Source organism: Oryctolagus cuniculus, chromosome 5 (assembly GCF_964237555.1).
Source record: "Oryctolagus cuniculus chromosome 5, mOryCun1.1, whole genome shotgun sequence".
In the NCBI taxonomy this organism is placed as follows: domain Eukaryota; kingdom Metazoa; phylum Chordata; class Mammalia; order Lagomorpha; family Leporidae; genus Oryctolagus; species Oryctolagus cuniculus.
In genome coordinates, this window is record NC_091436.1 from 164,251,607 (window position 1) to 164,277,459 (window position 25,853).

At 51.2% G+C, this 25,853-nt stretch overlaps 1 protein-coding gene across 1 annotated transcript in view; it reads left to right on the forward strand.

The window, feature by feature from the left end:
• Positions 1-7,669: 7,669 nt before the first annotated feature.
• F13A1 (coagulation factor XIII A chain) overlaps positions 7,670-25,853 on the forward strand; it is a 185,187-nt gene continuing 167,003 nt past the window's right edge. Inside the window, exons 1-3 of the mRNA XM_051855142.2 lie at positions 7,670-7,911; positions 9,320-9,467; positions 22,519-22,707. Coding sequence (XP_051711102.1) covers positions 9,338-9,467; positions 22,519-22,707 — 319 coding nt within the window. The 5' untranslated portion in view covers positions 7,670-7,911; positions 9,320-9,337. The remainder of the gene's footprint in view (positions 7,912-9,319; positions 9,468-22,518; positions 22,708-25,853) is intronic.

The following is a 25,853-nucleotide window of genomic DNA, read 5'->3' on the forward strand; positions in this document are numbered from 1 at the left end:
GTCTGTCTCCTCTCTGAGGGCTTCAGCACTTTGCACCAAGATGTCTTCCCTTCAAACCTGAAAAGCCTTAGTCTGTACGAGACTCACCTCTGGCTGAGCTTCGTCCTGTGTTCCAGAGGCTTTACAGGTTTAAAATCTCTTAGAATTCCCTCCCATTCCACCAGGACTAGGAGGAGTGAGGGCCGGTGCGGAGTGCTTCTTGCAACCACAGTTGCATCCAAGGGAGCCAGCTGAGTCGGCCCCTCGGTGACCCCTTAGATCTCCCCTTTCCCCTACACACACACACTCACATACATCACACATGCATCTACACGTATGTGCATGCACTCACAATCACACACACTCACATGCCCTTACATCATTCACACAGTCCCCCACATGCACATGCATACCTCACGTATCCACACAACCAGATACACACACTCACGTCACACAGTCCCGTTAGCAGGTGCACAGTCTCACTTTTGCAGCATGGAAACGTTCTGGAGATTGGTCGCACCGTTGTGTGGCTTATCCTTCAGGCTATGGAATTGTCCACTTGCAAATGGCTAAGATGAAACATCTCATGTTGTGCGTCTTTTAGCACAACAAAAAGTAAAACTGTCCAAACCAGACAGAGGCATTCATTGTAAGTATGTGAGTGCATTAGTTCAGCTTTCTTGCATTTGTCCCCTGGGTGGCTCTGCCGTGAGGGGAGGTGACCCAGAAATCCCCACCGCTCCACGGTCGGGTAGATTAAGGAGGACCACGGACCACGGCCGGAGAGACATGCTCGGGGAGCTGCAGTTGTGGGAAACCGGCCACCCCCTGGAGCTGTCCCTGGCCTCGATTCCTATCTCTCCTGAAGGAAGGGAGGTTCCTAGAGGATGATTCTCCTGTAGACCCCAAGCCCTGCAGTGGTGGCAGCTGCAATTATGCTGCTCAGAGTCCTTCCTGGGGCTTTTAGTGTCACCGTCAGCCTTTGTGAAAACTCCCCTGAGGCTCCTATGAAGACGCGAGAGGACAGAGAAGGCCACGCGCCCCCGCCAACTGCTCATTACTGCGGCTGCAGTGTGATTGCAGACTTTCCACCCAGCCTCTCCCCACCCGGACACTCCTTTCTGGAGTGGAAAGTCCCCCCCAACTCCTCCAGGGCAGAGGGCAGTGGAGGAGAGAGCGCCCCCACCCCCACCCCAGAGACGGATTTGGACCACTCGCCGTGAGAGGTGTGTGTGTCTTCGTGCAAGGCCACTTGTGAATTTTCCCCGCTCCTCCCCTTGGGATCTGCATCCACACCCAACACAAGCCACGTCTTGTTCAGCGGCAGAAAAACAGCAGCGTCCAGACATGACTCGGCTCTTTGTTTGAGATGTGAAATTTTGCATGTAAATCAAATAGAGGTCGCTGGAACATTCGTCTGATGAGCAAATACAGTCCTGGGTAGGGCCAAGGAGGAGAAAGATGGTGGTTTATCTGGAAAGACGATGGTCAGTGCCATGGAAAAGAGGACTCAGGGGTGAAGGGTCAAGACCAGGGGACCTGGAATGCCTCCCACCAGGTATTCTGATTACTCCCCACTTAGGAAGGTCGCTCCATGTTTCCGACAGGAGCCAGGACCCCTGAGTGATGGGCTAGCGTTCTGGCCCCGCCCCTGGGCCCCTGGGTAGGCAGTGAGGTGTGAACTGCAGCATTCTTCAAATTCCAGTCAACAGGACAGAGGGATCAGGGCCCCCTCACGCCAGGACAAGGTGCGCCAGCACTCACACAGTCCGGGGGCTGCCTGAATCCTCAAGGTCCCGTTCTGAGCTAATGAGGCCCAAAACGCGGAGGCAGGACCAAGTTACCCCAGCAAGCTTCCCGCTGCAGCTTCCGCTTGCCTCATGGTTGAACTCTCCATAGCAATGAAGGGAGGAGAGAGGGGCTGCCGCTGTGGCGCACTGGGTTGAGCGATCGTCTGTCAGACTGGCAGCCCATGTGAGTGCCGGTTTGAGTCCCAGCTGCTCCACTTCCAATCCAGCTCCCTGCTTATGCACCTGGGAAAGCAGAAGTTGGTCCAACTCGGGCCTTTGCACCCACATAGGAGACACAGATGGAGTTCTGGGCTCCTGGATTAACCACCAGTGGATGGAATCTCTCTCTCTCTCTCTCTGTAACTCTGCCTTTCAAATACATAAAACAAAACTCTTAAATAGAGAGAGTGAAGGACAGCACTGGACACATGGCGACAAAAGTCAACTCGACCTCCTGAAACTGTTTGCCCGAAGGTCTTCTTTCCTCATTCCCCGCACTACTGACGGGGCCAGAGAAGGGCTGTGGGCAGGAGTTGGCACAGAAATCTCAAAACTGGCCTTAGACTCGTTTGCTTGCAAGGTTGGTCCTTGGCTGTTGTCTGAGAACTTGGATGCCCAGGGTCTTCCCCAACCTTTCCCTGGGTGACAAGTGTCACTCACTGTTCTTACGCTAGACAAAAGCTGTGGTTTGTGCTAAGTGCCTGCCTCTCTGAGGGGGGTCCAGAATTGGGACAGGAGGCAGGCAGAGGGTGCCCGTGTGGCCCGCCCCCAGGAAACACCCAGCAAGGAGTCTCCTGTGAGTTCCCTGGCTGACAGCACTGCAGGTGTGCTCACAACACACTTCTAAGGGAGCTAGGCACATCCCATCCCATGTGACTTGATGGGAAGAGGGCCCGGAAGCTTCTGTCTGGTTCCCTCTGGGCTTCGTCCCTTTGCCTTTTCCTATGGCCAAGTTGATTTGCCTCTTTTTTTCTGCAATAAATCAGAGTCACAAGCTGACTCTGCTCAGCACTCCCGGTGCATCATGGAACCTGGGCTGGTGTTGAGACCCCTGACACAGCTACACGTGGCACTTCCCAGACGCCTTTGTCAACGGGTTTTCCCGGGGTTCAGCAAATGGAACACACGGGCGGGACAGCAGACTGGGCAGAGTGGGACAAGCTGGGGGAGCTCTTCTGTCCCTCCTGGCCTCAGTCTGTGTTTCTGGGGATGATGGAATCTCAAGCTGCCACCAGACAGGCCCCTGGGGCTCAGATCCTGCCACACGGCCCCAGTGCTCCAGCTGTGGCCAGCAGCTCCTCCCTGCCGTCCCTAATTGCTGCGTTGACTCACCTTCCCTGTTTGCGTTCTTGTCTCTCTGGGTCCTGCAGAATGGTCTGCTTTAAAGTTCTTCTTTAAAAATACCTAAAGTGGTTTTTGGTTCCTGGCTGGACCCCATTAAGGAATGCGCTACATTCCTAAAATACCTACACTGTGCCACTTCCCTGCAGGGCAAGGAACAGAGAGAAAAGACGCCAGCTTATCCTGAGGGGCTGTGCACTGCGGCTGCTGACTTGGAAGTCCTATTTCAGGTGCAGCTCTATGTTCATTGGACCAGCGGACTTCAAAAAGTTTGCGGAAAATTCACAATATCTGTTATTAAGATTTGTTTATTGATTTACTGGAAAGGCAGAGTGACCGAGAAGGAGGGAGGGAGGAACGGAGGAGAGAGAAAGAGAGGGCGCTTCTATCTGTTGGTCCATTTCCCAGATGGCCACAAGAGCCAGAGCTGGGACATGCCAAACCAAGGAGCCAGGAGCTCCATCCAGGTCTCCCACATGGGTGGCAGGGACCCAAGGACTTGGGGCATCATCAGGTGCCTTTTTAGGTGCATTAGCAGGGAGCTGGATCGGAAGCCAAACAGCAGAGACTCCACCCTACTCTCCAGGATAGGATACCCGTACGGTATCCTATTACAGCCCTTCTCTGGCCCCGTCAGTAGTGCAGGGAATGAGGAGAGAAGACCTTCGGGCAAACAGTTTCAGGAGGTCGAGTTGACTTTTGTCGCCATGTGTCCAGTGCTGTCCTTCACTCTCTCTATTTAAGAGTTTTGTTTTATGTATTTGAAAGGCAGAGTTACAGAGAGAGAGAGAGAGAGATTCCATCCACTGGTGGTTAATCCAGGAGCCCAGAACTCCATCTGTGTCTCCTATGTGGGTGCAAAGGCCCGAGTTGGACCAACTTCTGCTTTCCCAGGTGCATAAGCCGGGAGCTAGATTGGAAGTGGAGCAGCTGGGACTCAAACCGGCACTCACATGGGCTGCCAGTCTGACAGACGATCGCTCAACCCAGTGCGCCACAGCGGCAGCCCCTCCACAGCGGCAGCCCCTCTCTCCTCCCTTCATTGCTATGGAGAGTTCAACCATGAGGCAAGCGGAAGCTGCAGCGGGAAGCTTGCTGGGGTAACTTGGTCCTGCCGTGTGTTGGGCCTCATTAGCTCAGAACGGGACCCTGAGTGGTGACTTAACCAACTGAACCACACAATGGCCTCCATTATCTTTTAATTCTATTCCTCCATGGAATTTTGAAGCATCGTCATATTACCAGAAACATTTGTTGCTTCTTCAGCCATAGGACCATGAGAAAATGCTCTGTAAAATGCCCGTAGGAGGACTTTGGGCTGCAGATACCCTTATTGACTGTTTTTTTTTTTTTTTTTTTTTTTTTGACAGGCAGAGTGGACAGTGAGAGAGAGAGAGACAGAGAGAAAGGTCTTCCTTTGCCGTTGGTTCACCCTCCAATGGCCGCCGCGGCCAGCGCGATGCGGCCGGCGCACCGCGCTGATCCGATGGCAGGAGCCAGGAGCCAGGTGCTTTTCCTGGTCTCCCATGGGATGCAGGGCCCAAGCACCTGGGTCATCCTCCACTGCACTCCCGGGCCACAGCAGAGGGCTGGCCTGGAAGAGGGGCAACCGGGACAGAATCCGGCGCCCCGACCGGGACTAGAACCCGGTGTGCCGGCGCCGCTAGGCGGAGGATTAGCCTAGTGAGCCGCGGCGCCGGCCCCCTTATTGACTGTTAAGCACAGTGAGAGCCATTGTATTCCCATGGCTCCTGGGCTGGTGGTTTGGGGGAGTCATAGAGCTAATCCATGTATGTTCACCCAACCATTAGTGAGGTCTCAGGCTACAGGGTACACTGTGGGTTGGCTGTGAGGGTAAGGAGCCTGTCCTGAGTGTACAACTCAACCAGGAACCCCAGGGGGCCTGACAGCTATGCAATAACCAAATCCAGCCACTCTTCCCCAAACCCACATGGGCGAGGGGCTTTAAAATCCTGAGCACGCAGCTCGGTTATTTGCTGGGAAAACTCTGAAAACGTGAAGGTGTCTTCTCTGGGCCCTTCTGCCAACATTCAGTGCTGACACGGGAAGGATGAATTTTGGGTAGCACAGTGGTCGGCAGTCTCTCTCTGGGGAACTCTGGTTGGAGCCCTGACTCTTGCATCACACACAGAAACAGAAAGTGGTCACCAGCTTGGGGAGCTCCAGGACGAGGCGAGCTCCGTGCAGGACAGCAGAGCAATGGAGGCCAAGGTCTTGGGGAGGGGGAGAGGAATCAGTTTTGTGCTAACAGAGGAGAGAAGAGTGTGCTTCTGGCGAAGACACGGCATATGGAGTTCACTGAGGCTGGAAGCAGGGCGCAGGTGGGGATGGGAGAGCGAGGCAGTACGGCAGAGGGGGTTAAAGAGACAGGGCCAGGGAGCACAGCAGGAGCTGGCCTGTGCAGGGCCTTGCAGGTTCACGTCTGGCCATCACCCCAAAAGCAAAGGGAAGCAGCCAGTGAAGGGCTTTGTGCAAAGCACACGACTTCACACTGAGTCCCTCAAAGCTCTTTCTGACCGCATTGTGGAAGATGAATTCGCAGGGAGTAAGTGGATAGACTGAAGAGCTATGGAGGGGGTAGAATAGAAAAGATTTGCTGAAGGATTCGACTTGAGGATTGAGGGGCAGAAGGAAGAAAATTCCAGAAATGACACTCTCGTGTCTGGCCTGGCAACTGCGTACAAGGCGACAGCAGTCATTGAGATGGCAGTCCCCCCACCCCCAGGCTGGACCAGATTGTCGGGGGAAATCCTCTAGCTCGTTTTAGGCAGGGCAAGTGTGAGCCATCCCTGGGATATGCCAGAGTGGCAGAGCGCTAGGAGAGCCTAGAGCTCTCAAAGAGACCACGGCTGGAGAACTAAACTGGGGAGGAGTCAGGGCATGGGTGGGAAACCACAGAAGTTGCTGAGATGACTGAGAGATAGTGTGCTGTGCTGGAGGAAACCACAGGGCAGGCCTTGTCCCCGAGGCCAGGAAAGGGCCTCCGAAGACACAGCAGGCAACGTAGCTCAGTGCCTCCAAGTGATCAAGCCAAGGAGGGCGGGGTCCTGTTCCCCAGCTTGGGCACAGGCCATTGCATACCGCCATGGCTTGGATGTGCCTTATCCCTTCCAACACTCACGTGAGCATGTGGTCTCCAACATGAGAGTCCTGAGAGGGGGTGGGCTCTGTGAGAGGTGATTAGGTCATGGGGGGGGCGGTTAATGCCGTTCTCACGGATTGGACTCACGGCTCCAAGAGTGGGTTTCGATAGAGCGAGCCTGTCCCTCTTTTGTTCTGTCTTCTGTGCCCACACGCCCACTCACCCTTCTGCTTTCCCACTGTTCCGAGGCTGCACAAGGCCCCCTCCAGAACCGAAGCACCTGCTGGCACCATGCTCCAGGTGTGTCAACTTCCAGAACCACAAGCTAAACAATCCACTTTTCATTATCCATGACCCAGTCTCAGACAAGCTCTCTGTTGCAGCAGCAGAAAATGAAGTAAGACAGAGACCTAGGGAGGAGGCACCAGATGGCAGGAGCTGGGGCAGGAAGAGGAGAAGAGAGAAGGAGCCATAGCTGGGGACTGGGGGTTGACAGGGTTTTACAAACATGGAGGAGCCTTGTCTTGAAACTGTCAATGCTGGGGAAGGCAGTGGCTCACCTGCAAGAGCTCAAAGATGCAGAGTGGGTACAAGGTACAGGAAGTCTTGAAAGGTGACAGGCAACAAGGCACAGGAGACCCAGAGTGCTTGGTCTGGACAAGGGTGGCATGGGGATGGGGGTTGAAGGGGGGATGTCTCTCTTTAGCATCAGGCAGAAAGAGAGAAGAGATAATTAAGGTCGCAGGCAAGTTCATAGACCTGGTAGCAAAACACGGAGGGAATTTCTAAGCAGTGGATTTTGTTTTTCTCTCTGTGCGGTCAGGTTCCTGATCAAGTGGCCGGGTAAGCAACTGAGGACAGTGTGGAAGGCTAGACACAGCCCTGGTCCTAAATGGGAGGATTGAAACAGACAAAGACCCAGAAAAAATATTAGAGGAAGACTTTCTTTTCTTGGTCTCTCATTTTCGGAGATACATCCAAATGGTTTTCAAGGGGGAGAAAACCAAAGTGTCCTTTGCTAATCTGGGTGGCAGCCTTCAAGGTGTTTATTCGTCTTTCCCCTGGGTGGGGGTGAGGGCGTGCCAGCTCTGTAGGAATTCTGGTGGTGGTCACTGTGCACCATCCAAGAATGCAGCCTTGTTTGTCGGGGAGGGAGAGACAGCTGCCCTGGCTGTATGCATGCTCACAGCCGTCTGGGCGACCTGTCTGCCCAGGCAGGCTCTCTCTGCCCAGCACAGCCCCCAACCTGCGGGGCAGAAGCCCCTCTTCACCAGGCAGGTCCTCCTGGCCCTGCTGCCCCAGGGGGAGGGCAAGGGTTGCCCTGCACTGCGGGCCACTTGCCTGCCACGCCCAGCAGCCCTCGGGGCAGGAGGGGGAGAGAGGGCCCCCCCCCGGGGCGGGGGTGGGGAGGGGAAGCAGAAACTGGGAGACTGGGAGTGAGAGAGGGGTGGGGCCCAGATCCAGCCTGAATAACGGAGCAGGATGGTCAACAGAAAGTCCTCTTCCAAGCTCCTCGACTCCCTCCAGCTGTCAAGAAGGGGGAGGAGAAAGCCCTGTGGGAAGGGGGAGGCGGGGGAGGGGTGTTAGGAAGTTATTTAAGGGCCAACTTTCGGGTCCTCTTTCCTGCGTTCTTTTGGGGAAGTAGCAGAGACGCACAGAGCGAGCCTTCGCTGGGGCACCTGTGGAGGGCGCACGCAGGTAAGCAGCAGCCCCGCCCCCTGGGACCCAGGACCTGCCGCGTCCACCCCTTGCACTTCGGTTCCCCAGGCAAGCCCTAGGGTTGCTGTGCTGGGGCGCCCGGGTCCGAGGGTCGGAGGCAGCCTCGCTGGTGCAGCTCCTGACGCTGCACCTGCCCAGCTGCACTGCGGATGGGGATGCTCCCACGCGCTGTGCGCAGCTTGCCAAGGTCACCAGATGGGGCGCGAGGGGCGGCGGGGTGTGCTTCCCCCAGACCACAGCCCCCTCTCCTTCCGGCTTGCTTTAGGGGGGAGGCTGTGGAGCCAGGAACACAAAAGCCTGGAGAAGAAGAGCCAGGGAGAAAGCCTGTTCAGCTGACCAGAGCTGCCTGGGCTCCCCCCAACCCCACAGGCAGCTGAACTTGAGCCTTTTCCCTACCCCAGACCTGCCCAGAAGGGATGACCCTACCCACCTGAATTCATCCATCCAGGCCCGCACCTGCTGCCTTTGACCTGGCTGGCCCCTGGGGCTCCCCACTTTCCCACAGGCTGCTCCCTGCTGCACTGCCCTCTCCCAGAGCCTTCCCTCCTGGGGCATCCTACAGCCACCCTGGCTGTTTCTAGCTTTCTTGTTATCATGAACCCTTCAACACCCTCCAACACCACCCCCCCACCCCGCTGACCAGAGACTGAATATATTTAGAGATATTTATTCAGACCTTATCCTTCCAAGACCAAACACCTTAGGCAGTGGTTTGCTCTCACCATGTTTCTGGAACCTTCTACTTGCCTCTGCTGCAGCTGACTTTGCATCTTTTGATGATATGCCTAAAGTTTTTGAAAACAGCAAAGTCTGCAGGAGTCATGCCTGGGTAATCTAGGTGATTAGGTCCAGAAACAAAGTCCTCCTTCATTGGGTCATTTGGTCAACAAGTCCTTGTTCGGTGCTGCCCGTAAGGTGTGTGGTGTTTAACCTGGCTTGTGGCCTACACAAATTCCAAAGGCGGGGGAACCAGCCTTGGGGCGGTGGTGGTGGTAGCAGCCCTGACTAAGGCTGTTTGGAGAACAGTCTATCTATAGCCCCATTTAGAATTGCAAGTGGGCTTCGTCCCAGGTACCCAGCCTCTCCACCTCCGTGTGCTCCTCCTTGTGGGCCTGTTTGCCTTCTTTTTAAAAAATGCTTCTTTGTTTGTTTTATTTGAGAGGCAGATAAACAGAGAGAGAGAGAGAGAGAGAGAGAGAGAGAGAGAGAGATCTCCCATCCACGGTTCACTCCTGAGTGTCCACAGCAGCCAGGGCTGTGCAGGCTAAAGGAGGGAGCTGGGAGCTTAGTCCCAGTCTCTCATACAGGTGGCAGGAGCCTACTCACTTGGGCCACCACCTGCTGGATCCTTCCTGATCTTCTTCCTTGTCTCCCTTTTCCCTCCAAGGACCACGTGACACTGAGAATGTCGGGCAGCTCCAGCAGCACCTTTGGGGGCAGGCGGGCAGTCCCGCCCAACAATTCCAATGCAGCAGAAGACGAGCTCCCCACGGTGGAGCTGCAGGGGCTGCTGCCCCGGGGTGTGAACCTGCAAGGTAGGAGCCCGCCCTGCCTCGGGTCCATGCGTGGCTGCCCCCACGGGCGCTGGCCGGGCGTCCTCCGGCTCCCACAAAAGGATGCGCCGTGCCAGACTCTGGTTTTAAAGGAAAGATCTCCTTCTTCTGAGTGCTGAAAGCCCAGATCCTTGCTGGGATTCTGTCTCTTACTGTTTCGTCACCTTCAGGGCGTCACTTTCCCTTTCTACCTCTCAACTGTTTCCTCTGCAAACCAGGGTGTGGGATTCATGGAGGCATCTTCCAGTCCTGCTGTTCTGTGCTTTTGAGAATGTTCCCTAGCTGGAAGATTCCACTTCCAAAACATTGCGGCTGTTTTGATTGTCTGGGTTGCACCTCCTTCCCTCTCCCTCTCCCTCTCCCTCTCCCTCGCTCTCTCCACGGCTGTGAGTTTCAGAGCTGGCAAGAGGCAGCTGATTCTGACAGTAATGGAGATGGAAGTCTTCTATTTGTCTCCAGAGCAGCCAGGGAGCAGGCGAGGCAAGCTGCTGCCCCTGCCTCCAGCCTCCGTCTGACCCTGGGGGACCTGCTCTCAGTGCAGCCAGCCGCCAGCAGCTGACCTCTCAGCCCGTCAGCTGTGACAGCGCCTGCCCAGGTGCCAGCGCTGGTTTGGTGCCACAGACGCCATTCCCTTGGGCCAAGGCAGGGACGTTCAGCCTCCCGTCCCCGCATGGCATCTAGCTGGGAGCACTTTTAGCCGACAGCATTCATGCACCAAAACCTGAATTTGCTCGCGAGGGTGCTGTGTGCTGCATTTCACTGGGGCATAAACAACCATGGGTGACCCTGGGGCCATGTGGTCGGGTCATCTTGTCAGAAGGGTCCCAGGCTGATTTGGGACTCTTGGTACAAATGGAAAAGGCAGTGTTGATCAGTCAAAAATCCAGCAAGTCAAAGAACTGGCTGGGTGTTGGGGGAGGGTTAAGATTGTGTTGCTCAATCTCACCCACACAAGCTGATACTGAGTTGTGAAAATAAAGAGGTACCCACCCTCACCCATCAGGCACTGTCCACGTTTTGGGGAGGCAGACCGGAAGGACAGCTTCAGTTGAGGAGTCCAGTTCGGGCGCCAAGATCAACTCGCAGGTCTGGTGTCTTCTCCCTGCTGTGTGCGGCATGCTGGATTCTCCATCCGGGCACTAGGACTGAGACTTTGGAAGGACTTCCTGCTCATGAAGGGCTCTCAACCCCGTGTTCTGGGTTAGGGCTCGGAGGCCCAAAGCAAGCAGCTGAGATGCTTCCCCGGCCCGTCCAGGCGTCTTTATTTTTACGAATGCAAATGAAATTGGAAAGCTTGCAGGTGTCCAGTCATCAAGCAGGTCACCTTGGCACATTCAGTTTTCCGCAGGCAGAGAAGTCACTGGGACCCAGGCTAGGGGACCGAGGTGCTGGAAGAGCAGTATAGTAGGAACAGTGAGAGCGAGGCACAGTCACCCAATCCAAGGCCACGGGAACTGGGCGCCTCCACAAAGGCCGTGCAGGGCAGTGTAGAGGCCTGGCTGGCCCTGGGACTCAGGACAAGGCACGGGAATGTCCTCAGCCTCAGTTTCCCCCCAGCAAAATGCCTCCTTCGCAAGTTGTCGGGAGAGCCTACTGAACAGCACCTGTGAGAGCATCCGACCCACAGCACACGGGCAGTGGATGCTCACCGATTCAGAAGGTGCGAACAGTGAAATCCCAACCAGGTCAGACCCTCCAGGGACCACTAATTTCTACAGGAAGCATGTGCAGCCTGTAGCCCCTACAGACCTGCACTCCGAACAATAGATGGCCAATATGACATCAAAACTCCAGAGAATTTGTATAGGTAGGTCAATTTCTTAAAAAATCTGGGATTACTGTTTATTTATTTGGGAGGGGAGAGGGTGGAGTGTAGCTTAATTGAATCATTTTTTTAAAGATTTATTTATTTGAAAGTCAGAGTTACACAGAGAGAGAGAAGGAGAGGCAGAGAGAGAGAGAGGTCTTCCATCCGCTGGTTCACTCCCTAGTTGGCCGCAATGGCCAGAGCTGTGCTGATCTGAAACCAAGAGTCAGGAGATTCATCTGGGTCTCCCACGTGGGTGCAGGGCCCAAGCATTTGGGCCATCTTCCACTGCTTTCCCAGGCCATAGCAGAGAGCTGGATTGGAAGTGGAGCAGCCGAGACTTGAACCGGCACCCATTTGGGATGCCTGCACTACAGGCAGTGGCTTTACCTGCTGCGCCACAGCGCTGGCCCCAAGTGAATCATTTTGAAAACTCAGTCCTTATTTGCTTGGAAGTCATGCCTGCAGAACCCCGGGGGCACTCTGGGACACTCAGTGGCGGTGCTGTCCTGGAGTGTGAAGGCTCCCTGACTGTACAATGAACGAATGCAGTCCATCGCTTGAGAATCAAGCAGTCTATTGACTCCGGCGTCGCCAGAATCTTACTATTAATAGCCAGGTCCAGAGTTCATAAGCCTGCATCCATTTACTGTTTTTTTTTGTTTTGTTTTTTGACAGGCAGAGTGGATAGTGAGAGAGAGAGACAAAGAGAAAGGTCTTGCTTTACTGTTGGTTCACCCTCCAATGGCCACTGCAGCTGGCGCACCACGCTGATCCAAAGCCGGGAGCCAGGTGCTTCTCCTGGTCTCCCATGGGGTGCAGGGCCCAAGCACTTGGGCCATCCTCCACTGTACTCTCGGGCCACAGCAGAGAGCTGGACTGGAAAAGGGGCAACCGGGACAGAATCCAGCGCCCCAACAGGGACTAGAACCCGGGGTGCCGGCGCCGCAAGCGGAGGATTAGCCTATTGAGCTGAGGCGCCGGCCCCATTTACTGTTTTTCACGCAGATAACCTGAAGGACCACCTGTTGTGCTGTTGTGAGGTCCCTGAATCCAGGCTCCTAACTGTGAAGCCTCAGAGGAGTAGGGCAGGACGAAAGGAAAGGGCATACAAACCATCGGAACAGGGAGCTTAGCCTGCACATTTCAGATCTGCGTTCAATTATGCCAGCATGAGATTCTTCTGGCAATAATATCAAGTCTTCCCGAGTCTGTCTTCTGAGGAACTGAACTTAGGAAGGCACAGTCCCTGTTTTTTGGTTGGTTGGTTTTCAAATGCCAAGTTCTTGCAATTCTTGCATTAGCCACTAGTGGCCTCCACGCGGACACGCGGGTGCCCCCTTGATAGCAGAGGATGGATGGTTTGCGGGGACAGAAACCCCTGGGTCTAACTTGGGTGTTTTCTGCCGCGGCTCTTCAGGTTAGCAAGCTGCTCCTGAGAAACCGCCAGAGAAGCACAAAGAAGAAAGGGGGGCGAAGGCCAGGTTTTTGTCGTGAGGAGTCTTGGAGCAGGAAGCTCTGAGCATTCCTGGGTGGGATACGTGTAACACACTCAGTGGGGGTATAATATCCTGAGTCCTGGCTTTGGTGAATCTTTAGCCAAGAATTACTTTTTGTGGACTCTATTTCAAATGCAAACGCTCCATGAGAGTCCTCCCAAACACACCAGGACGCCTAAGAAACAATGAAATATTTGAGGAGAAGGTGGAATCCCAGAGGTGTGGCTGGCCAGTTAGGGGCGGTGTTTGATGTGCTGTGCGGTTTTTAGGGACCCTTGTGTCCCCTGTAAACTCAGTTATAGCCGGGAAAGTACTGTTAAAACCTCCTCAGAGTGTATGGATTTGCCTGGATTTCTTTTTTTTTTTCTTTTTTTTTTGACAGGCAGAGTGGACAGTGAGAGAGAGAGAGAGAGACAGAGAGAAAGGTCTTCCTTTGCCGTTGGTTCACCCTCCAATGGCCGCCGTGGTCGGTGCACTGCGGCCGGCGCACCATGCTGATCTGAAGCCAGGAGCCAGGTGCTTCTCCTGGTCTCCCATGGGGTGCAGGGCCCAAGGACCTGGGCCATCCTCCACTGCACTCCCTGGCCACAGCAGAGAGCTGGCCTGGAAGAGGGGCAACCGGGACAGAATCCGGCGCCCCGACCGGGACTAGAAGCCGGTGTGCCGGCGCCGCAAGGTGGAGGATTAGCCTAGTGAGCCACGGCGCCGGCCCCCCCCCCTTTTTTTTTTTTTTTTGCCTGGATTTCTAACAGACTGCTCTGCAAGTTCAGTTGGTGCTTCTGAAAAAATCTGTCTACAGCTTTGCTTCCCTCCAAGAATAGGCGGAGCTGGAGATGGAATGTTCCAGAAGATTGCGTTGTATTCTCGGGTTGGTTTGATTCTGTTTTAAACAGTAGGTGGTCACTGACTGCGGCCATTGGGATACTGGCTTGACAGCGCAGGTGCCCTGGATTCAAAGAGGAGAGCCAGCCCCCCCTGGGGAAACCAAGCGTAGATGGACTTAGTGCTTTTCAGGCAAATGGAGTCCTTTGTCTTGCCGAAGCTTCTCTCCCGCACACCATGGCTTGGCAGACCTAAGTCCACCAAGTGGCTGGTTCGAGGTCAGCTGCTCCTTCGTGCAGCGTGAGCCTCCCAGGCTGCAGCGCCGCTGAAGGAGAGAGAGGCCTTCCGCGAGGGGTAGGAGGTTAGGACACGGTGACGTGGGGCAGCACCACTCCATCTCCGCGCCGAGTCCATGGGGAAGCACGGCTGCTTGTCCCAGGCTCTCTCTGAGGTCACAAAAGTGAGTGAGTCGGTCTGTGGCCTCAGGCAACTCTTGTTCAGGTGGAGGAAATGATCACAGGGCGTGGCAGTTCGCATCCCAGTGAAATAGCACTGCTGGGCGCTTGGGGCAGAGGGTGGGGAGGCGTCACGGTGACAGGGAGTCCAAGCTGCGGCCTGGTGGGCGATGCGTGGAAAGGCATTGTCATAGAGGGAACAGTGGCGAGGAGTGACAAGGGAACAGGAAAAGATGGTGGTAGCAGGCCGGCGCCGTGGGTCACTAGGCTAATCCTCCGCCTAGCAGTGCCGGCACACCAGGTTCTAGTCCCGGTCGGGGCGCCGGATTCTGTCCCGGTTGCCCCTCTTCCAGGCCAGCTCTCTGCTGTGGCCAGGGAGTGCAGTGGAGGATGGCCCAAGTACTTGGGCCCTGCACCCCATGGGAGACCAGGAGAAGCACCTGGCTCCTGGCCACGGCGGCCATTGGAGGGTGAACCAACGGCAAAGGAAGACCTTTCTCTCTGTCTCTCTCTCTCACTGTCCACTCTGCCTGTCCAAAAAAAAAAAAAAAAAAAAAAAAAGATGGCGGTAGCAGGACCTGGAGACCTTCTTCCCTTCCATCTCACAGGTAACAGAGGATTCCAAATAGCAGAACCTCGTGTTAGAAGGGAACTCCAGAGCCGCAGGGCAAATGGAGAGGAGGCTCGCCGGGGTGCTCCAGGCTGGGGCAGAAGCAGAGCAGGGGATCTTGGTCCCTGGGGCCAGTGTGAGTCCCTGTCCTCTTGCGCTAACAGCCTCTGGACAGCTGAGTGATTCCGCAGCCTCTTAGACCACCGGACACCTTAACAACAGGAGGGAGAGGAGAGAGTGCTCCAGACACCCTTTGTCATCCTTCTAATTCTGATGCTTTCAACTCCCAGGCATCCACAAGTGAGTGAGGAAGGGCCCCTCCTCCTGTTGTGCCTGGAACAGTAAACAGACTGACCTGGTTCCTGGTGGCCAGCATTGGTGCCTGGTAATAATGTTACCAAAGATTGCACAGAGAATTCAGCTCCCCAGGGGATTCCTAGAGGCTGAGCCTAAACATTTAACTTATTTCAGGATTCCATCTGTGACAGGTATAATCATTCTCTGAAGAATATTTTTACAACCCAGGGAGAAAATAATCCACTTTTTTCATATTAGGGGAAAGAGTAGGAGGGCGGGGAGGCAGCTGGCTCCTAAGAGGTTTTCTCTTTAACAGTCCCTTTTCCCGTGTGCTTGGAATTAGGCTAAATTGTGGTAGGGAGACTTTTTGAAAGCTGTCACTTTGAAAGAGTGAGCTGCCAAGTTTCTGCTACAGTATCTCTTAAAAAAAAAAAAAAAAAAAAAAAAAAAAAAGCTGAGCCGTGAGCTGCTGTTTTGCCAGTTACTGGGCTTGGACTTGGAGAGGCGAATTCATTTCCTGGTGGTGGTGAATGCAGCCTGGATGAAGAGCAGGCTTCTTCCGTGGGAACTGTCCTCCTCAGCCAGTGGGATTGACAGCAGGATGCCAGCCTCATAATGGTTGTGTACAGCCACCGCCTAGCACACTCTAGGCGGCGACACGGACAGCAGAGTGAATGATGATATTTTACATCTGGGCTCATATTTTATTACAAGGAGCTCTAGAGTCCTTGCCGATGTTGGGTGTTGTAAGATCCAAAGTGTACTTGACCTGATCCGCGGGTGCCTGGCCATGTTGTACAATCATTGATACCAGTGGTGGTTAGGACCTCACTTCCTGCCACAATACTTGGGGCAACCCCTAGGAAACCCACTGACCGTTAGAAGGCTACGCTGGAGAAGCCAATGGCTATCATTTCCTTCTCTAATTTTTAGAGAATGATCCCAGAGAAGGTGGGCATTGGGCACAGTGGGTTAAGACACCATGTGGGAAACCCATGTCCCCTATTGATGTGCCTGGATCCGAACCCCAGCTCTGCCTCTGATTCCAGCTCCCTGCTAATGCACAGCTTGGGAGGTAGCAGCAATGGCTCAAGGACTTGGGAGACCCAGACTGAGTTCCACCCTAGCTATTGCAGCCACGTGGGGAATCTTTCCGTGTGTTCGTGTGTGTGTGTGTGGGTGGGGGGGCGCCCTCTCTCTGTCACTCTGCCTTTCAAATAAATTAAATAAATCTTTAAAAGTCAAAACTGCTGATTGGGAGGCCTCCTGTGAACAAATCCCGTATCATCACGTTCAAAAATGGACATGGCTTTGAAACTAGCATCTCTAGAGACTGAAACTCCCCAGCAAACAGTATTTACAGGAAGCTGTGGCTGATCCCGTGAGCAGTGTAACAGTCCACTTTAGAATGAGTAATCACTTCGCAGCGCCACGTTTTCAGGTCCTAGGGGTATCGAGTGAGAAGTGGCAGCTGCCGTGGCATTTCTGCACAGCTCCCGCAGGCACAGTAACAAGACGCCTAAGACTTGGCCCAGACCTCGGGGATTCTAAGCCCATGGGTGAAGCCAAGTGTGCGAGACGCCTCCAAAATTCATAGAGAATGCAATTAAGACATAATTGTCCATGAAATTTTGAAGCCCCTCCTATAACGATAATGTGAAGTGGTTTATATATATGTTTATATAAATATATATACACACACACACACACACACATACACACCTTTTTAAAAAATAGAGGAATTATTCTGAAAATCAAGAGGGTAAAATGGATTGGTTTTATTCACAGAAATTCAGGAAAGGAAAAGCCAGTCTGTGTGCTCAGACCTGGAAAGTGAGGGGCACGCCTGCCTTGATGGGTCCAAGGGCCGTTTCCAGATCTCAGCTTTCCACGGCTGCATCTCGGATAACCTTTGACCTCAAGGGTCCGCCCACATGCTCAGTGGGTTCACTGTTGCTGTTGCCAATGGCTGAGCACTTGCTGCGTGCCAGGCCCTGAGAGCACTTGATGCAGTTTCTCCTTTAACCCCACATCAACTCCACTTGGAAGATGAGAAAACTATGATCCGAGAAGTTTCTGTCCAAAGTCATAGACACAGTAAGTGGCAGAGGGGGGCTGGAGTCCAGGTGGTCTGGCTCCAGACCATAAGCTCTAATCCACTGTGCTACTCTGTAAATAATAATAATAGTAGTAATAATAAAATGTTCACTGAGCATTGACCAGGTGCCAGACGCTCTACAAGGTGTGCATTTCATTGCCACACAAAAGATAAGAACATTATGCTGCGGAGGCTGCACAATCAGTAGGTTGCGAACCACTTCCACAGCACGACCTGCAAAATACTGTCTCCAAAGGGCACATCTCCCGTGACCGTGGAAGTGTGGAAGCCCCTGCGTGTGTGTGCGTGTGTGTGTGTGTGTGTGTGGCTGGTTTGCAGTGCACATCAGCCGATTCCAGTCTGTCATTATCCTGACTCACTTCAGTGAGGTTGGCGTTTCTCAAAGCTGGTTTAAACATGGAGCTCTTGGGCTTCCCACGCCTGTCGGTGTCCTGACAAACAGCACCGTCCCAAGCAGGGTGGAAATCCGGCCTTCTTTCTCAGTGAGAACTAGACCCAAAGATGAGAACTAGATACCAAAGAGATGCACGTGCTGGCGTCTTGCCACCCTGCTTTGTTTTTCTCTGTAGACAGAGGTCCCTGGGAAGCCGAGGCATAAAGCTAAGAGACTCGTTTTGGGGGCACTTTGTCAAGGAGGCGAAAAGCAGCAATGAAGGAGGCGGATCCTGGGTGTGTTTGAGGAGCACTGAGCGCCTGCCCTACACGCCGAGGGAACTCCCAGGACACTGCAGCAGACAACTCAGGCTCCCCAGCATGCACACAGCCACCGTCCCAACCTATCCCCTGTCACCAAAACAGCTCACTGGTGGATCGATCAATCGATTGATTAAATCATGTCATTTAGCTCCATCGATTTAATCATGTCGTTTGCTGTTTCGGATTCTTCCTTTCCTGCCCAGTGCAATTAAAAGTCCCCACCGCTGGACATGGTCTCCGCGGCTCCCACCAGCAGGTTCCTGCCTGCCCTTCTGCTGTGGCTCCCACACTCTCCATCCAAATAGCCATCCCCCGGGTTCTTGGGAAGCCGTGCACCTTCTGGCCTCAGTCTTCATGCACCCTCCCCTCTGCCTGAAGCCTTTTCCCCCACCTCCCCCTCCACGTGGACCATGCTCTCCTCCTTGCCCACTGCTTACCCCCACCTTGCTCCAGAAAACTCTCTTCACACCTCCTAATCAGGGTGAGCGCTCCTCCCAGCAGCCTCCCACCCAGGACCCTCCGCTGCCTTCAACAGTGCCCCATAGTTTTTTGTTCACTTTTTAGTGTTTCCACTGTGCATTGACTGAGCGTGTAACTGGGTTGCTGGCTTAATCAGCATTTATATCCATGACTTGGATGTCAGCATAAAATAGTACACTATGAAAATCCCGGAGACCAGGAAGCTGGGGAGAATATCAAATTATTGAAAGCACACGTACAGTCTGAAATTATGAGCTAATTCAGTGAGATGAAATTTAATGCAAATACATGGAAGGCCTTAAAATTGGGCTGAAAAAGAAGAAAACAATTGTGTAGAGAGCTACACCCCGATACAACACGAGTGTCTTGCAGGGGTCTGAGTTGAATTGTAATTTTAATCCACCATCGGTAGAAGTGACTTTGGGATGTGTTTTTGGATGTATTATTTCACCAAATTCTTATTATAAGTCAGCAGTCAGATAACAGAATGTAAGACACTGATGCTATCTTGAGCTGAAAAACTAGAAATATACTATTTATTTCAAAAGATGTAATGGCCCCACTGGTCTTTATTGGAGAGACCATAGCCAGAGAAGTGCAGTTAATCCTAGGGAACACACTTCAGGACAGACCTCGACAAAATGGAGTGTGTTCCAACGCGGAGCGGTGGGCAGACATTCCGCAACTCAGTTCCTAGATCCGTTGTAGGGATGATGGCTGCTTTACCCAGAGGGAGCCAGAGAGCGGCCTTTAAATACCTCGAGAGCGCCAGACGACACGAAGAGAGGACTCGGTCTATATTTATCCAGAAGTCGGAACAAGGAGCCACAGCCAGAGGAATCACAGAAAGCAGATGCCCATTCATCCAAAGAGGATGTTTCACATCATCAAAGTGGTTAAAAATGGACCGGCCGCTGCGGGAGATAGTGAGTTCCCGCTTCACACGGAGGCTGGAAGCCCAAGGAGCAGAGCTTGCATGGAGAGGAGATGTTTCACGTAGCGTGGCAGGTGCATGTTCGTAGCGGGGCTGTGTTCCTGCATGCATAGCAGGTTCCCACACAGTCCAGAGCGGGCTGTGGCCCTCTGGGGGTCTCCCAGGCTGTCGTGTCCTTCCACTGGTGCTGATGGGTGGGAGCCAATCACACCTGCTTCTGAGGGCTTCCAATTTTAGATTTTTTTTTTAAAGAGTTATTTATTTGAGAGATAGAGTTACAGACAGTGAGAGGGAGAGACAGAGAGAGGTCTTCCATCCACTGGTTCTCTCCCCAGATGGCCGCAATGGCCAGAGCTGTGCCAATCCAAAGCCAGGAGCCAGGAGCTTCTTTCAGGTTTCCCACGTGGGTGCAGGGGCCCAAGGACTTGGGCCATCTTCTACTGCCTTCCCAGGCCATAGCAGAGAGCTGGCTTAGAAGAGGAGTGGCCAGCGTACCAACCGGTGCCCATATGGGATGCCAGGACTCCAGGTGGCGGCTTTAACCACTATGGCACAGCGCCGGCCCCTAGATATTTTAAAAAGCAAAATTGCTGCAAGGCGTTATTCTAGGATAGAGGACCAGGTGAGTTCATTACCAGCTGTTTCACCTGGGTCACTTACGAGTCTGCAGATCTTTCGTTGGCTGGTTGAAGCCTGGGGATTATGACCTTAATGAGCCTAGATTTGCAGAGACAGGCAGCATGGAAGAGGTGTGGAGAATTGAACATCTTCAGCCCCAGCAAAAAGAGGAAGAAAGTACCCTTCAGGGGACCACGTAGTGCTGCAAGATTCTGACATGGGTGAAGATAAACCCGCATCTTGTACTTCCTGTTTGTCGCATGTGGCTGTCCGATTAACCCATGGGACACTGTGCCCTGGGAACTGCCCACCACACTTCCTGTTCCAAGAGCCACAGGAAGACCACGCCCCCACAGGGTGCCAGGCCTTGTGCCACACCTGCTGCCTCTTACATTGTGAAACCTTTTGGGAAATTCTCAGATTAGTGTCCTCATTGTGAGGGTGAGAAAACTCACTGAGCAGGATGGGTTAAATATATCTGGATCACTTTCTTTCTTTCTTAGATTATTATTTTTTAAATTTTTTAATTTTTTGACAGGAAGAGTGGACAGTGAGACAGAGAGACAGAGAGAAAGGTCTTCCTTTGCCGTTGGTTCATACCAACGTCTATCCGAAGGCAGGAGCCAGGTACTTCTCCTGGTTTCCCATGCAGGTGCAGGGCCCAAGCACTTGGGCCATCCTCCACTGCACACCCTGGCCACAGCAGAGAGCTGGCCTGGAAGAGGGGCAACCGGGACAGAATCCGGCGCCCCGACTGGGACTAGAACCTGGTGTGCTGGCGCCGCAAGGCTGAGGATTAGCTTAGTGAGCCGCGGCGCAGGCCAGATTATTTGTTTTTATCAACGAACAATAATTGTACATATTTATGGGGTGCAATGTAATATTTCGACACATGCATAGATTTTAATGATCAAATTAGGATAATTAGCATCTGTCACTTCATATATTCAATATTTCTTTGTATTGTGAACATCCAAAAGCCTTTCTTCTAGCTATTTAGAAAAATACTCTGTTATTGTTAGCTATTGTTACCCTGCTGTACGATGGAACACCAGGATTATTTTTACAATAAGGAAAACAATATTCCTATTCAATAAAAGTATATATATAAGCAATTAACTTTGAAGAAGAACCCAAGGATGATACATCTTTTGAAAGCACTTAGAACTATCACTTATAAGACATTAGAATATCCTGCACTTAATACACTAAAACGAAATAAATCTTTGAGAGCAGATTTTACTGTTAACTCTCACAATGCAACTCTCTGAGGACAGAGGTCCTGCATGAGGAGTTAGTGCACAGTGACTCCTGTTGTTAACTTAACAGTCTAATGTGTGACGTCAGCGATCACCCGAGGTTCATGACGTGAGCTGCCTAGGCTATGGACGCCTTTTGAGTCCACAAACGCGTTCCATATTTAGACAGGGCCACAGGCAAAGTGGAAGTTCTCTCCTCTCTTCAGAGAAAAGCACACTGGATTCTGACTCAGGATTGCCTGAATTCTCAATGTATCGAGACTGTATCAGAAACTGTACAACTTCAGAGCTGGACGGAACCGTTAAGAACTCACTTCCTGTTTTTACCTATGAGGAAAACACGGAAGCCCAGGGAACCAGGAGTCCCGCCTGGGAACAACAGGGAAAAGCCGGGGAGGCCATGTGAGGGCTTCCATGGCAGCACTCCCAGCGTGGCTAGAGGTCAACAGTGGTGCTCACGAAATGGTGCGCTCACAGCCCCAAGGGCAGAGCGTGCAGCAGGCACGCCCCGAGAGGGAGGGAGGCCAGCAGGCCAACGAACCCCGCCTCCCGCCCACCTTCTCTCCCCATGCCCTTTGCAACTACAGTGCCACATACGGAAATCCTTCCTAGACCAGATCTTCTAACCTGCAGTGGACTTGGGTAGCTGGAGGGGGATGAACCTGTACCCAGGGCTATCACGTGTCAGTCTCGGTGAAGGGCGTTCGCGCCACACGTCACATTCCTTAGGTCATCTCCTATAAGATGTGCATTGGTCTCTCCTTGTTTTCCCATGAGCGCATGGCTTTGAGTTACGCCTGTCAGCACAGCTGACACCCTGCTTCCGAAACTCAGAGCCATGAAATAGACCAGGTTGTACTGCAGTTGGGTCACTCCACGGGGGGTGCTTTTCTGCCTGGGGGAATGGGAACAATCAATCACACGGCCTCCCCTTCCTGCCCTCGGGGGACCAGATCTGTCTTTAGAATGACAGAGAAGGGGGTATTTGATGCTTCCTCCAGCAAGAGGACTCTGTAAATGGCCGGCTCTGCCCTTACAGTGTCCCTGTGGGGTTTTGCCAGAATCGATTCTTCCTTAGAAAGGTGTGAAAATTGGAGTGGCTCCTCCTGCTTGTCCTCGGTCGGTCACCCAGTGAGAACAGTCGTGACAGGACCAACACCCAGCAGGAGAGCTACAACCCGAAGAGTGAACCCTGGCTGTGGCTTCTCTGCCTCCAGGTATCGGGATGCGTCTTCCCCAGAGTGAGTGCCGGGTGGTCTGGAACGTGATCACGAGTGGGAACAGCTTTCAAGAGCTCTGTTCAAAAGCAGGAGCGTCCAAGGGGCTGATGCCCATGTTTAGGTGTCAACAGACCCGGCTGTCTTCCTGCTGTTTTCTGAGTTTGTGTTTCACCCAGAGTTGCTCAGTGGCGTCCCCTTGTGTTTTCTTTGTGTCCAGACTACCTCAGTGTCACAGACGTGCACCTCTTCAAGGAGAGATGGGACACCAACAAGATTGAGCACCACACCGACAAGTATGACAACAGCAAGCTGATTGTGCGCAGGGGGCAGCCCTTCTACGTGCAGATTGACTTTAACCGTCCCTACGACCCCAAGAGGGATTTCTTCAGGGTGGAATACGTCATTGGTGAGTACCATGTGAAGTCCTAGTCATGCTTCCACGGGCCGCGTTGCACAGAGGGGCGGCTGCAGGTGCAGCTGTGCTGTTTCCTTCACCCAGTGGTTGGAGCTGGAATTGCATCCAGGCCCTGGGTCACCCTGTGCCCTAAGACGGGTCTGCATAATGCCAACACGGATGACTGGGGCTTAACCCAGTGAAGGATCTAATAGAAATAAAAGTTAGGACAATTTTCACAAAACATTAGTTAGCTACGTTATGTTTCCCAGAACTGGTGGCTCAGGCATCCTGTAGCTGTGACTTAACTTACCATTATGACTGAATCAGTCTCCTGTGTTGAAAATATTTAGAAATCTTAGCATACTTCCATATCCATATACATATATATATAATATATATTTCACAAAGTTTGTTCCTCTCTAAGGTAGTACCACAAAGTGGCCCGTGCAAGATGGGATGGTCTTGTAAAATTTACAAAATACTTTGCTGCCGTCTCAGGTTCTGGGATTCCATTGCACTTCGGTCCAGCGCTTCTCAAATTAACTTGATCACAAAACCCTTTTATTAAGTTGTAGTGATTCACGCTGGACACATTTTAGTAAACGTTTCTCAGGAATTTACAAGTATAAGCAAACATGCACAGAGAGGCCAGAGTGGCTCAATATGTGGAAATCTGCTTATCTCATCCTAGACACAAAGGCAAGAAATAGAGAATCAAGTCAGTAGTCACTGGAAGGTACCTGATAGAGTTCAGCAACTGCTTATTATTTTCTAATTTTTAGAAATTTATTTATTTGAAAGACAGACAGAGCTGTCTTGTTCACCATCCAAATGCCCCCAGCAGCTGGGACTGGGCCAACAGAAGCCGAGAGCAGAGAGCTCAGTGTGGATCTCCCACATGGGCTCTCTCACCTGCTTCCCCCTAGTCTCTGAATTGGCAGAAATCTAGATCCAGGATCCAAATCCGGGCTGCACCCAGGCCTCCCACCAGCATCTCAACCCACCAGGCTGAAACACCAGCCCCATCAGCAGCCATTTTTTGAAAAAAGAGTTTAAGTGAAGAAGAAGTAGAATAAAATGCCTCATTTCCAATAAAATAATTTATTGTAAAACAACAACTTTCGATATCCCAAGTTGGGGGCGGGGGCAACTAATTGAATCTGAAATTAGAAATGTGTGCTGTCACCATCCGTTATCTTAAGCAATGTCTTAAAAGTTTTAGAAAGTACACAGTGTAAAAAAGTCTGCTATAAATGCTAAAGAATGAGAGATAAAACGGTGTGTTCTGGAAATACGATGGTTTTGTGTGTAGAAAACCCAATAGATTCAAGGCAAAAAAGCACAGCATTAACAAAACTTTGTAAAGATTGCTAGATAGAAGATAAATACCCCAAAATCAATAGCTTTCACCTTCTCCACCACTAAGCACCTAGAAATAGAAATGAGAAAAAATATTTCACTTATAAAAGTCACCAAAACTATAAAAGGTAGAATGAAATCTTTAGGAAACAAGACTTACAACCCATATAAAGGAGCTATTACATCTTAATAAAAGACACCAGAAATCAATGAAAGGGAAACAGGTTCTTGGGCTGAAAGTCTCAATATATAAATTTTTAAGGTTTCCTTAAATGTTGGCCAAACAGTACAAAATTTCAGTGAGAGAGGAGGAGTAAGTTTTAATAATCTACCACACAGCATGGTAACTTTCCTTAATCACGTATGGTGCACTTCAAAATTGTTCTAAGGGTGGATTTTAAATCTTATCACCTCAAAGAAATAATTAAAATGTGAGATGATGAGTATGTTAATTAACTATTTAAATTGCATCATATATACAGATAACATCACATTGCACCCCATCGATAGTTACAATGACATCTGCCAATTTAAAAATTCTCCCAGTATTAATATGTTCGTTTCCAATTAGAATTCCAGTGGGTTTTCTGTGGGGTTTTGGGAGGAATTTTTTTTCATTTTAGACATAGATAAAATAACTTTAGAGTTCATTTGACGATACAATAACCAAGAAAACTGCAAAGAAATAACAAGTAATATTTTCTATACGCTCAGCATTGTAATGCATTATAAAAATATTTACTAGGAAACAATAGAGGATCCAGATATGGGTTTCTGTCTATAAGCATGGTTAATATAAGTGTAGGTTTCATAGACTAAGAAAAGTGTGTGGAGTTTTTTGTTTGTTTTTTTTTTAAAACGATAGTAGAACAACTGACTCTCCTTCTTAACTAAAATGGAAATTAACCCCATCTTATACTGTACACTGTAACAAATTGCAGGTGGTTATATTTGTACAACCTCCCATCCCAATTATCACAAGATAATATTTTTGGAAAGTGTAACAGATTTAACTCTGACTGTAAACTCTGAAACTGTAATTTTAAAAAGCCACAAACACGATATATGTGTACCAGTGGACCACAAATGTCCATGCATAAGACCAAATAACAAAATATAAATATATGACCAAAAGTATCACAAGTAAATTAATACACAGAAGGCAGATCTGGAAAATTATTCAAAATGTAAACCATAGATAAAGGGTTAACATGGAAAATATGAAAAAGCTCTTACAAGTTAGCATTATAAAACAAGCAATTGAAAAAGAATGTGAAAGAGACAATTAGTAAGAAAGGAAACCCAAGTAGTTTATAAGAGACTGAAAACGTCCTCAAAGTCACTAGCAGACTGGGAAAGCAAATCAAAGTGATACCTATCAGACTCGCAACAATTTGGGAAAAAAACATAGAAGTTTTTCCTAGACCATAATAAGAGAAAAGCATACCTTGCTGATATACATGCGCAATTTGATATTCTTTCTAGAGTAATCTGTCAATATCGCATGATATTGAAAATACATATCCCCTGTGGACTCCACTCCCAGGTGTCTCTACCAAAAATATTTAAAATCCACTTTATCGAGGTGACTATTGCTGACCATGACCCTGTTTACAGTGACCAAAAATAAACACTGACGCATCTCTCAGCAGTGGAGGAGTTAAATAGGTTGTGATATATTCACTTAATGGACAATTGTTTTACAAAAGAACAAATTAAAACTGTGCCGGGTGACTTCATGAAAGGTAATGAATGAAGAAGCATATGGAAAAGTGCATGTATGATCCTCTCTCTCT